The sequence below is a fragment of the Aegilops tauschii genome, chromosome 2 (genome assembly GCF_002575655.3).
Source record: "Aegilops tauschii subsp. strangulata cultivar AL8/78 chromosome 2, Aet v6.0, whole genome shotgun sequence".
In the NCBI taxonomy this organism is placed as follows: Eukaryota; Viridiplantae; Streptophyta; class Magnoliopsida; order Poales; family Poaceae; genus Aegilops; species Aegilops tauschii.
The window spans coordinates 487,622,922-487,636,049 of record NC_053036.3 but is presented as its reverse complement, the minus strand read 5'-3'; the positions used below and the strand labels follow the sequence as shown (position 1 = coordinate 487,636,049).

The 13,128-nt window shown below is 42.9% G+C and overlaps 1 protein-coding gene across 7 annotated transcripts in view; it reads right to left on the bottom strand.

Annotated features, from left to right (window-relative positions):
- The window catches only part of LOC109781625 (disease resistance protein RPS2), a 37,467-nt gene extending 28,875 nt beyond the window's left edge, over positions 1–8,592 (bottom strand). The window contains exons 1-8 of one of the 7 annotated variants that reach the window (XM_020340247.4): positions 8,330–8,585; positions 8,199–8,226; positions 7,513–7,733; positions 7,167–7,419; positions 6,757–6,979; positions 6,552–6,672; positions 5,679–5,849; positions 492–1,067 (exon numbers count right to left, since the gene is read on the bottom strand). In XM_020340247.4, the coding sequence (XP_020195836.1) occupies positions 492–1,067; positions 5,679–5,849; positions 6,552–6,672; positions 6,757–6,979; positions 7,167–7,419; positions 7,513–7,692 (1,524 nt within the window). In that variant the 5' untranslated portion in view covers positions 7,693–7,733; positions 8,199–8,226; positions 8,330–8,585. Of the gene's footprint in view, positions 1–491; positions 1,068–5,678; positions 5,850–6,551; positions 6,673–6,756; positions 6,980–7,166; positions 7,420–7,512; positions 7,734–8,198 lie in introns of all 7 variants that reach the window. The other 6 variants (XM_020340215.4, XM_020340243.4, XM_020340227.4 and 3 more) reach the window with 6 other exon arrangements.
- Positions 8,593–13,128: the final 4,536 nt, after the last annotated feature.

The window sequence follows — 13,128 nt, the reverse complement described above, 5'->3', positions numbered from 1 at the left end:
ATGCATATTTACTTGGTTTACGCAAAATATGCTTAAAAAAGAAAACCTTTTAAGGAGTTTGTGGAAAACAGCAAAATGACACACACTAATTGCATCAAGAAACAATGCATTTTTCATGTCCGTATCTACCGGCTAATGTGTACCTATAATTCTGTGAACAGGTCAAATTGTCATGGTGAATGGTATTAACTGCCTTTCCGTGTGAAAGCCGTGTTAAATTTCATATGCCTGTACAAGAACATCAACATTACTTCTTCAGACTTCAGTGCACTGGGTAGCTGTTCTACAATGAAACTTGCTGCCATCTTAAAATGCATGACAGCACAAATTTTCTCTCTTTTGTTTATACATAAAATTTCTTTGAGCATCGTTACAAATATAAGCGTGGTCACTGAAATAAGTATTCTCGTAAGTTAAATAGCAATATTAAAGTACAGACAAACATGTACTCTGAGGCATAAATTGCAGTCTTGGAGTAAGCAACATAGTACCTGATAATCATGGGCCTTCTTTTCAAGATCATTGTTGAAAACATGTAGAAGCGTCGTCTTACCAACACCTCCTTGACCCCACACACCAATTATGTTCGAGTCGCCCTTCTCAAACAGATCATGGAGCTGACTCAGCATGGTCTCCAAACCAAACGTCTCGATTTGAGGCAAGGGATCAACAATCTTCGGCAGGGGCTTGAATCCAAATATCTTGAACCGCCTCCCTTCTTCGATAAGTTTATTTGCCTCATCTAGAGCCTCAAGAACACGCCTGCTGATCGATGTACACTGGTGAGCATGGATGGTGCACTGGCCGAGGCAAGAATACTTCCTCAACTGGCTGTAGTCCTCATCGATGGCATCCAGTTGTAGCTCTTCGACACGCCTCAGCCAGACCTGCACCTGAGGGTCACAGAGGTTCAGCTTGTCCACCTCTGCGGTGACTCGCGCCCTCACCCTCTTCTCGACAGCTAGCAGTAGCTTCTCGGCCTTGTCCAGATCGGCCCAGTTGGATTTGAGGTGAAGGAACGAGGCGACCTCTCGGGCCGCCGTGTCATCCAAGCATTCGCAGAGGGGCTGCAGGCAAGAACCGGCGGCACTGGTCACAAATGAGGGGCCCTGGTGCCAGATAATAGAAGTGGGGCTTTTGTGCACATAAAATTATATGGTTGCAATTATTTTTCCATTTCGATTTATTTTGTGTGTATAAATATGTTCTCACAATTTTTTTTCATAGATGCCTTGCAAACTATGGCTTGTTCTAAGGACAAACATTTTAAAAGGAACAACTGCATGCTCCTATTCAACTCAAAATCATCTTCTATCTCGAACAAAAATTGCATTTTTTATGTGTAAAGCAACTTAATCTTACCAAATCGATTGAAGAAAAATAAATAAATACGAGGGAAGTAAAGAGGATTTCTACTACCCACTGTGTAAACTAACATAATAAGATTATTAATGGGCACATGAGATTGTTTTTCCTCTCGTCTCTGCCGGCTGGAACCCTAGCCGCCGCTAGGAGAGGCCAATCTTCCAGCGCCGTCCTCTGGCGATCTCGGTCATTGGTGGTGAGGGGGGTCGCCGGATCCACTCATGTGGATCGTTTTTACTCGCTCGTAGTCTAGGTTTCTAGGTTGTTCATCGTCTTGGCTTCGGCGGCGACAATGACGGCGCTGAATAAAGATTCTTCGGATTCTTGCATGACGAGGTCATCGGTCCTATGGCTGAGAATGGATTTGGAAACCAGTCTGTTCAAGCAAGGATGGTGTGGCGGCGGCGACATCCTCGTGGTGGACATGTGTCCTCAGGCTCCGCCGTTGCGACGACATTTGCTCTAGCGTCGGCGCAGAGCTTGGGAGGTAGTCCAGGAGCGGATGCAGATTGGGGTCTGCATCGACGGCATCTGGAAGACGAAACGTGTGCTGGGTTCGTGGTTCGTGGATGGCAGGTATGATTTCCTCCTTCGGCGTCTTAGTCGTGGTGGGGTGCCAGATCTGGAGTTTGACAGCGTGTCTGGGGTGTTGCCAGGTTTGATTCGTTCAACGGCTAGGGCTTCACTTTTGGTGAGCCACCTTGAAGGTCCGCAAAGCTGCATATCAGCGATGGAGCCGCGTCGAGCTCAGTGTGGAGGTGATTCGTCATTCTTTTCTTCGATGGCTGTTGTGGTGGTGCCGGAGGCAGGTGACGGACGTTGGTGTCAAGCTCAGAGATGTTCTGCTATCTTTTCAGTTTTGTCATGTCGGTCCTTACGTAACTTGTACTTTGATCTTTATGATATGAATGAGACACGTATTACCATGCAAAAAAAAGATTATTTAGATCAAATGTTTAGGAACAATTTGTTAGGCCTCGCAAAAAGAAAGAATAATTTGTTGGGAACCGCTGAATTGGAATCTTGCTCTCTTCCTTAGGGCATCTCCAACGCCGAATCTCAAACCGTCCGTGTACGTCAGGACCGCGCGGTCCGGACATGTTGTGCCATCCAATGTCATCCTGTATCAGTCCGTCGAACGGCTCGGCCACACTGTTTTTTCGCTGCGGGAGTCCGGACAACACCTACGCCCGTTTCTGACCATCCTGGCCCACCCAAAACACCTCCCGGGGCCATTTTCTTCCAATCCGCCCCCTTGCTCTGCTTCCCCACCATCCTCCTCTGCTGCCGTCGCGGTTCCTCTCCGGTCTGCACACATGCATTCTGGACCTCCACAACCAGCACCGACGCGCCCGCTCGCCTTTTACAACGACCCAGGACCCGTCCGTAGGTCGGTACACTCCACCCCCCCCCCCCCCCCTGTCGAATTTGTCCATGGCGGTCACGACGCCCGACATGTGTTCGGTCAAATGGCTTATTTTCGAACGCCATGTCGTTTTTTAGAGTACCAAGGATGGCGGCATACTCATTCATGGAGGATGAGTTGTTGTATGATGTGTGGTTGGTTGTATCCGTGGATTTCGTAGGCAGGAGCAGAGGGGGTCCCTTTTGGCAGCGCGTGCATGATTCGTTTCACGCGCGAAAGTCCATTGCGCCCTACGACATGCACATCATCCAACAATCCAATGTGAGGTCATTGGCGTATCGATGGTACGCCGTCCAGATCTCACTCACTAAGTTTTGTGATGCAGTTGGTCCGCTAGAAGCAAGGTGACCATTGTGCGACAGAGGAGGAAATCGTAAGTTTTGCTTCTCCTTACTCAACTTGTCGATTGAATCATTCATTCACTCAATGTTGCTCTACACATTGTGTAACCCGTACGCGCTGCCGTGATGTATCACAAGACAGAGAGACGGCCTTTTACGTACATACACTGTTGGATGAAGCTAAAACTGTACGCGCTTGGGGATGCTGATACGTCTCTGACGTATATATAATTTTTTTATTGTTTCATGCTATTATTATATCAATCTTACATAGTTTATATGTAATTTTATATCATTTTCGGGAACTAACCTATTAACCTAGCGTCCAATGCCAGTTCATGTTTTTGCCTATTTTATTGTTTCAGGGAAAAACTATACCAAATGAAGTTCAAACGCGATAAAAATTTACGGTGATTTTTCCTCGACCAGAAAACACCCAGGAAGCTTCGGGAGGAGGCTAGAAGCCTTACGAGGGAGCCACATGCTCACTCCGCGCGCCCGGGGGGGGGGGGGGGGGGGGGGTTGTGGGGGACTTGAGCTTGTGGGCACCGCGTAATTCCTCTTGACCTAATTCCATTTCTATAAATTCCCTAAAATCATAAAAACACCAGAGGGAGTCCCAAAACAATTCTTCACGCCGCAAGCCTCTGTTCTTCTGCGATCTCATCTGAAAGCCTCCGCCAGCACTCTGCCGAAGGGGGAATCGACCACGGAGGGCTTCTACATTAACCTTGCTGCCCTTCCAATGATGTGTGAGTAGTTCCTACAGACGTATGGGTCCATAGTGATTAGCCAGATGGTCGATCTTCAATACAATGTTCTCTTCAGAGATCGATATGATTTAATACTTTTGTGTGGTGTGTTTGTTGCGATCCGATGAATTGTGGGTTTATGATCAGATTATTCATTGAAGAAATTGAATTATATTTTGAAATTTATTATGTACGATTGTTACAGCTATATAGGCTTTCTGATCTATGAGTTTTCTTTGGCCAAGTTGGCGATTAGGTCTTCAGTGGAAGTGGTGCATAGTAGTGGGTTCAATCTTGCGGTATCCTCACCCAGTGACAGAAGGGGTAGCAAGGCACGTATTTGCATTGTTGCTAATAATGGAAAAACAATGGAGTTCAATCATATTGCTTGATTTTATTCTGTCTACATTATGTCATCATACCTAAAGCGTTACTCTGTTTGTCATGAACTTTAACACAATAGATGCATGCTGGATAGCGGTTGATTGGTTGAGTAATAGTAGTAGGTGGAGGCAGGAGTTGGTCTGCTTGTCACGGACGTAATGACTATATACATGATCATGCCATGAATAACATCATAACTATGCATGTTTCTATCAATTGCCCAACAGTAATTTGCCTACCTATCGTATGCCATGCTTATGAGAGACATCCCTCTAATGAAAACTATGGCCCCTGGGTCTACATTAATCATATTATAAAAAACAAAAATACCTTGCTGCAATTTTATTACTTTTATTTTAGTTTACAATTTATCTATTTGCAACTATCAGATTTAATCCTTGCAATTAACGAGTACAAGGGGATTGACGACCCTCTTACCCGCGTTGGGTGCAAGTATTTGCTCTATTGTGCATAGGTGCTGTCGACGGCTGTTTACATGAATCTCCTACTGCATTTGATAACCTTGTTTCTCAACTGAGGGAAATATTATCCGCTACTATATTGCATCTCCCTTCCTCTTCGAGGAAGAACTCAATGCAGCTCACAAGTAACACACCCTGGACACACCCGCGTTTTTCTTTTGCTTCCATGAGAGGCACATATTTTACTTCTCCTGGAGGCACGGATTTGCTACTGCGAGAGACACGGTTGTGCCTCTCGGAAAGGAAAAAAACATGTTTTTTCCCTTCCACTAGAGGCACATGTTTTCTTCTGTGAGAGGCACGCCTACGTCTCCCGAAAAAGAAAAAACACGTTTTGAAAAATAAATCTACGAACAAACTCCCAAGCTGCTACTTATCAGCCCTTCAGAAAGTGGGAATGACCTTTGCAAGGGGTACCTAAGTGATTTCGCCAAAAGGAGAGGTTCAGGCCTCAGACCCAACGATCCTAACCGCTAACCTCATGTCAACAACTCGTACCCGTGTGTGTTCATCTGGCTGTGGTGATCGAGAGCAGGTGGGAGGCAAAGAGCTGCGAGGATGAAGGATCCATGGAATGGACGATAATGTGTTTCAAGTCACGCACACACATTGCTTGGATCATCAGAGGGGGTCAAAAAAAGGTTTCTACCCGTGCAACCGGCGCCTTAGTCATCAACTAATAAGTTTAGCGATTATTGATTATTTTAGGATGAGTTTCACAGTGTTGTGCAATAAACATTTTGAGCAGATCCCAAGCATATGTATTTTAAAAATGTAAGCAGATGCCTGCACAATAATAATGAAAAAAGAGCTACAGCACATGCAATAGTTCTAGATAAGGCATCAACCATTCTACCAGATTTTATCTTATGCATATAGCAGAGTTGAACGATCAATCTCAATTTTGACAGGGGATTTTTAAACATACCTCTGTTCTTTCTGTTTCAGCAAGCCTATCCATTATATGTGTCATATTAGCTGGTCTCTTTGTTGGATCGTCTTGTATGCACTCAATCCCAATCTCAGCGCATGCTCGTATTTGTTCATAATGCTGGTTTCCCTGTGATAGCTCCAACCTACTGTTCCAACTTTCAAGCACCTAAGAAATAGCCATATAGTATATGAAATGGATCAGAAACATCTCCTTACACAGAAATTAAAGCACATATGTATTCTATATGCGAACTCCACACCCGATGTTGACACGTATAAAGTCGTAAACCACATCAACTCAAACTACAACAAAGATGATGTGTTCTCTCATAGTTTCTCGTGTGATCTAGCACCATGAAAATTGCACTTTTAAGTTTTATTAAAAATCTAGAATCAAATGGTACGCTACTTCTTTCAGATAATAATAACTTATGCGACAATGTATTTGTATGTATTTTGAATTCTACATTGCTCCTTGTAGTCGTTTTAGTAGTGATCAATGTTCATACCCTTTTTCTTTAAAAAGAAGCAGGAGCCCAAATAGTCGTGTCACTATATATATGGACTACCAGACTTTTGAGAAATTGACTAGGTTCTTGATCTTTTACTTTCAATTCTTCTTCATAATTTAGGTACCATGTTAGTTTCCGTCAAATTTCCTTACCAAGCATGCTAACTTTCTTCCCATGTCAAATTATATTTTCCGTTTATGCTACTTTTTACTTTCAGACGTACACTTCCACAAATGATACTACAATGAAAATTCTAAAAAATTAGGATATAATATCATGCAATGTTCAAGCCTAAGCTGATTGAGCTATTATCGATTGAGAATTTATCTTGAATGGTGACACATATTTGTTCTTACACTCTCAACAGGTTGAGACTCCCTCTTTCCGGTCAATATCTCCATTATTATAATACCAAGACTATACAAGTCAAACTTGCGTGTGATTACATTGGTGTGGAATTCTGGCGCCAAATATCCACTGCATGAAAACAAATAGATCGATTAGTTGATATAATCATACTTGTGTAAAGGTTTTACTTACAAAATGCTTTAGATTGCTTACATCGTTCCAATCATTTTTGTAGCAATGGTTTGGGTTTGCATTTCCTCAAAGTTCCTCGAGACACCAAAGTCAGTTATTTTTGGTATCATATTATCATCCATCAATATATTTGATGGTTTCAAGTCGAGGTGCATAATATTTATACTGTGGAGGTAATGTAGGCCCTCACATATCCCCTTGATTATATGATAACATGTTTTCCATTCAGTCCCACAAGATGTGTCTACATATGAGAGATGAGTTAGGGGGTTTAGTGCGTAACTGAGACATTTCACCTCTTTAATTTCCATTGTACCATAGCTTACAACATGGTAAATGATTTCAATCATATGCATGTGCTGCCTGAACCAAGTCACCTTCAATGAAGATAATAGAAGTGAAGAGAAATGTTAGGCAGCACATGATCCTACCTTTGATATGCTTATTGAGAGTGCCGTTAGGTAGATACACAAAGCAAAGCAATCTTTCTTGTACGTCGGCCATAATAATTTTTCCATTGTACCTATCCACCTTCCCTTGTATGTCAACACAATACCCTAGGAACTGTACTATATTTTTATGCTTCACCTTCATGAGAGATTCAACCTCTCGGAGGAATTCTTTCTCATACTTATATGCATCGCGTAACCTCTTTACGGCGACCTCCCCATTCTTAAGCATTCCCTGCAGTCACGAGATATGCATGGATAAATTTAGCTTTTATTTCATGTAAAGTTATTTGAGCAGTAAAAATAAAATAGGGAATGGTCACTATACCTTATAAACCACTGCAAAACCACCGCTACCAATTTCATTCTTATAATAGAAATTGTTTGTGATCTTCTCCAAAAGTGAGAACGGAAGGGCCTTGGGCTCTGCAGCTTCATCAAGTAGCATGCGCTCCAGGTCCCTTTGTGTAATACTCCTACTACTACTAGCTTGCAATTGGGGATCCATTGATACTCCAGTTATATGTAATGTGAGTTCTTATAACCTAGCTTGAAACAAGATGAAGCACATAATTTATTATGAGAGACTACTATTTGTTGTTAGAGCAGATCAAGAGACCATCATCTGTTTTGCGAATATAATGAAAAACTTTGACCCCTAACATAAACTTCTAAAACTAGTTAGACTGTTTCTGTTTTTTTCCTCGAGGCGTAGCATTATACTATATACTATGAAGCAGTACTATTTCTGAATAAGTTGCTATGAAACAAAGCAAGCAAGCATATATCTCTTTCATGCATCCTCCTTTTCGAAAAACATAAATAAATAAAAATAAAAATAAACCCAACATTAGTATTGCTGTTTGCATGAATCCCTGCCAACTAGTTGTACTAGACCGAGAGGTAGGTGTAGCATGTTGGCAGCAAATCGACAGTAAGCATGCAAAAAGCTGAGTTAAACATGGTTAAGCTAGCAGAGGTTCAATAAAAAGATGTTAATCAGTAACTAATTACCTGGAAATGCAAGGCCTGCAGCTAGCTCCTCCGTGAGTAGTGAATTATTTCAGATGTTGCCTGATTACTCTTGTGAAGCTACGGGGCATATGGAGGAGAGTTGAGGAGGGGATGTGGATGGGATATCGTACCAGCAGAGAGGTGGTCGCCGGGCCGGTGTGGCTATCCAAGAAAGGAAAGATGTGATGAAGCAAACCAGCCGCTGCTCAACGAAGCAAGCAAATCATCGGCCGCCGCCTCCTATCCTCTCTGCGCTCCGGCGAGCACCCCGCCGTGCCCTCCCTGATCTGGTGTGGATGGAGAGCAGGGCAGGAGGTAGGTAGGAGCGTTTGACTCGGCTCAGGAGGATAGAGAGCCAGAGAACGTGGGCGCATTTATTCATTGCGTGGGTCCCATCACCATTTCCCCAAGTACTTCTTCTCATCCACTGGCGGCCTGAAGTTTGACTTGGCACGCTTTCTGAAGTCTGAACACTACGCTTAGTCAGACACGGCAGCCGGCCGGGATTACTTATCACTTAATTGACAGAAATAAATGTGTCTAGAACTAAAAATACCTCTAGATACAACCATCTTTGCAACAAGTAATTCAGGGTAGAGGGAGTAATAATTAAGCATGCATCTTGTGGAGTAGTATGATTTTTCAGCAGTGGTGATGTTGCCAACCAAAAAAAAAAGGCTTCACACACGCGTACAGACGATAAGAACATCTTCAATAGATGATGTAAAACAGATCGGGTCCACTTTTAACATCATGAAGAGCAAAAAAACGACGCTCTCATAATGATGTACTCCCTCCGTTCTTAAAAATACTCCCTCCGTTCCAAAATACTTAACTTCCATTTGTCCAAAAATGGATGTACCTATATATTAAAACATGTGTAGATACGTCTATATTTTAACAAATAGAAGACATGTATTATGGAACGGAGGGAGTAAGTCTTTGTAGAGATTCCATTATAGACTACATACCACTAGTAGGAAAAGGGGCTTTTACCCCGGTTCATAAGGGCCTTTAGTCCCGATTCAGGAACCGGGACTAAAGGGTCGTTACTAATGCCCTAGCCCTTTAGTCCCGGTTCTTACACGAACCGGGACTAAAGGCCGTCCACGTGGCCGGTGCGTGGAGCCCAGGCAGGAGGGCCTTTGGTCCCGGTTGGTGCCACCAACCGGGATCAATAGGCATCCACGCGTCAGCACCTGGCAGGAGCTGAGGTTTTTGTTTTTTTTGAAAGGGGGGGGGGTTTGGGGGTTTTGGGGGGTTAATTTAGGTTGTTATTAGGTAGCTATTAGAGAGAAGTGTCCTCTCTTATATCTCCGTGCTTGGTTTACCAACGCTACGTACTGCTATGCCTAAACATGGCTTAGATTGAAGTGAAGGCAACATGTGGTGCATGTCGAAAGTAATACTAATCCGGACTTGATCAAGTTTGGATTGTACTACTTTCGACACGCACCACATGCATGTTGCCTTCACTTCAATCCAATCCATGTTCATTTCACCCGCTGATATATAATAACTCTTCATGCACGCATCATGCATCATCATATATAATAACAAGTCCTACTAATCATCATCATACAACTTCTACTCGTTATTAATAACAAGTCATACGATCATCATCCTCACAGTCATCGAACCAACCCTACTTAATTGTTCTTAGCACATGATCATCAGTATTAGGTAGGACCAAAATACCCTCTTTAAGGTAAAATAGCATAAAACAATATAGACCCTGACTCTCCATTATGGAGAATGGAGATCATCCTGTCTCCAATTCTTGCGCCTCGCTTCCTTTTGCTTCCAAGAAGCTCCTTGCGACTGTCCATACATTTTTTCCATTCTTTGATTTGCATGTCTCCACTTCTTTTAGAAATCCGGTATGGACAGTTGAGATTCGTAGGATGACCTGGTTGTATATTCAAAACATCAAGCCTACCATTCTGATACATCAAATGAGGCACACAATCCTCTGGGATTATCTGTTGAAAAACATAGTAATAACTTCATAGTTAGCAATGATAATGCACTAGTTTTAGAACTATGGAAAATATGCACGGATGTCGTAATAGTAAGAAATCTTACCAGGGTATCTCCGTAGTAGTTACCGTAGTTCAACACGTGCACTAGTGGCACGTATGGAGGACCATAATGATGAGGAGTTTGATTGTAGATATTGTAATTCTCAATATCAGTACAAAATCCGACCAGATGAGTTTTCTCCTTATAAGTTAACTCAGAGCCATCGGTGTAGTAGGTTCTGTCTACCATGTTCCGCACATTGTTTGAACAATCAAAATAAGCTGTCAATGAAAATAAGTTGTCAACTATTTTGAAATGAACAATATAAATTAGCTAATAACTATGTTTGAGAAACTCACATAGCGGTAGAATTGGAGGCGTATCAACAAGGACCCAAATGTCCATATTGTCTTGCTCGATGTCAGGATCACCAAGATCCATGGTGACAAGCATACCCTCATCAAAACCATACATCTTGCAAAATGCTTCACAATTTTTGCAACCAAAATGGGTTACGCTCTCAGAATTATACAGCTTTACTTCAAAATCTATATCATGATGGGTCCTTAGGTGAATTTTCTTTGTTTCCATACTTTCATGGTCTTCAAAACCCATCCTCTCCAAGACGTAGCGTCTTGCATGGCATGGGATAAGCTAGCCGAATTGTAAAAGATGAAAAGTACACGTTGAAATAGTTGAAGTCGTGCTTAATTACGAAAAAATAACACTTGTCGTCGTTGCGTACCGTTTCAACATCGAACGTCTCCTCCAGCTTAATACTGAAGCGCCGATCTTCGTCCAGGTGAGGCCTGTCGCACTGACCTCGGTCGTCGTGGCACCAGTCGCACTCCCCCGGGAGACTTTCGTCGTCCGAGTACGACATTTCCTATGTTCATATATAATTCAAATATTAAACATCTACAATTAAATATATGTACTAAAAAACCTAAGTTAGATCATTATTATTCATCACGGGTTGACTATCGGTTTGTCGAGTCTTTTCTTGAAAACTCTCAGCTCACGTGGTGTATACATTCGACCGTTGGTGATGGTCGCTCCTCCCTTTGTCCCCGTGTGCATTACACCAAAATGTCTAGCTAGCACACGGGAACAAAGGAGAAGCGACCCCCACGACAACAGTCGGGATTCTCCGTCCTCTCATATATATATGGTGGAACTCTCCCTCACTGATTCCTCTCTGACATTTGCGACCGTCGGTGATGGTAGCTCCTCCTTTCGTTCTCGAGTGCATTACACCAAATTGTCTAGCACACGGGAACGAAGGAGAAGCTACCCCCACGACAACAGTCGGGATTCTTCGTCCTCTCATATATGGTGGAGACTCGATAGACTTACAGTCAACCCGAAATATCGTTTAATTATCTTTCTAAAAGAGGATTTGGCTGGTCTCACCTCGATGTCGGAGGGGGCGGTGACGGGGACGACGGCGGGGATGATGGAGGGGCCGGGGGGCTCCTAGATTTCTACGAAAACAAAAACCCTATAAGCTATCAACTAATCATAGTGCTCTCCAATTTTAGCATTCAAAGTAGGATCGGAGTAGTTTTCCACTTTGAGCATTCAATAAGCAAAATCAAATCACAAAATAAAGTAGTATTCAAATTAGGATGCATTCAATTATAAGCAAAACTACATCATCTCCATGTGTCCGTACATCGCCGAATATTATCACTAATACACCTCGAATACTATCATACATATAGCATCGCTAGTACATCTAGAACAGTAGCGCCCGACGGACATCGGCGCGGGCGGTGGACACCCAAAGGGACGGAACCATCACAGGATCATAGCTCCAGTGAGATCCCTGAAGAACCTGCCAGGTATTGTCGAACCTGCCCTCCAACGCAACCATGTAGCGACGGACGTGCTGGTCCTCCTCGCTGACACGGTGACGTACCACCTCCGCGGTGTCCGGAAGCCTCGGCACCGTCACTGGCCCACGCGAGCGCCACCAAACAAGGATCGGGTCAACGACGGGCTGGTTCCTCACCAACCTACGCCCACCGGAAGGTAGCACCTCCCAAAACCAGCCCGGCGGAGCCCAGTCCCGGACATGGCCCCTCTGATCAAGCCGGCCTCCTCCGCCGAGTCGACGACGAGGATGCGGGATAGGCATCGTCGACGTCGATGCGGGAATAATTGCTTTAACTAAAAAAACAAACTAGTTCTATTAATTTCCTTACTATAAATAGAATAAAGTAGTACTTACTACAAATAAACTAGCTAGTAATTTAACTAGTTCTATTATTTTTCTAACTAATTCTATTAAACACTTTCTAAGTAGTACTTACAAAAATTTTCGGGGAGGGGGGTACATATATCGACAACGACATACCCGATAAAAAATAAGAAGAGGAAGAAGACGAAAAAAAAGAGGAGAAGAAGAAAGGAATAGAGGAGGAGATCGAAGAAAAAAAAAGAAAAAAAGAGGAGAAGAAGAAGAAATAGAATAATATATTATTCTATTTCTTCTTCTTCTCCTCTATTTCTTCTTCTTCTACTCTTTTTTTTCTTCTTTTTCATCTTCTTATTTATTTCTCCTCTACTTCCTCTCCTCTTCTTCTTATTCTTCTTCTTCTTCTCCTTCTTCCTCTTCTTATTTTCCTTTTTTCTCTCCTTCTTTTTCTTCTAAATATGAACATACATAAATGACTTCTAAATATGAAAAATCTAAACTACACATCTAAATTACAACAACTAAATTAACTACACATCTAACTTGAATCTCTACAAATCTAATTAGTACACAACTAAATTACACAACTAAATTAACTAAATTAACTACACATCTAGTTAGTACTATAGCTAGGGGGCGCGGCGGCAGCGGCGGCGGCCATTACAGGGAGGAGGAGGAGGGGATCGGGGCGGCGCTCACAGGGTGGCG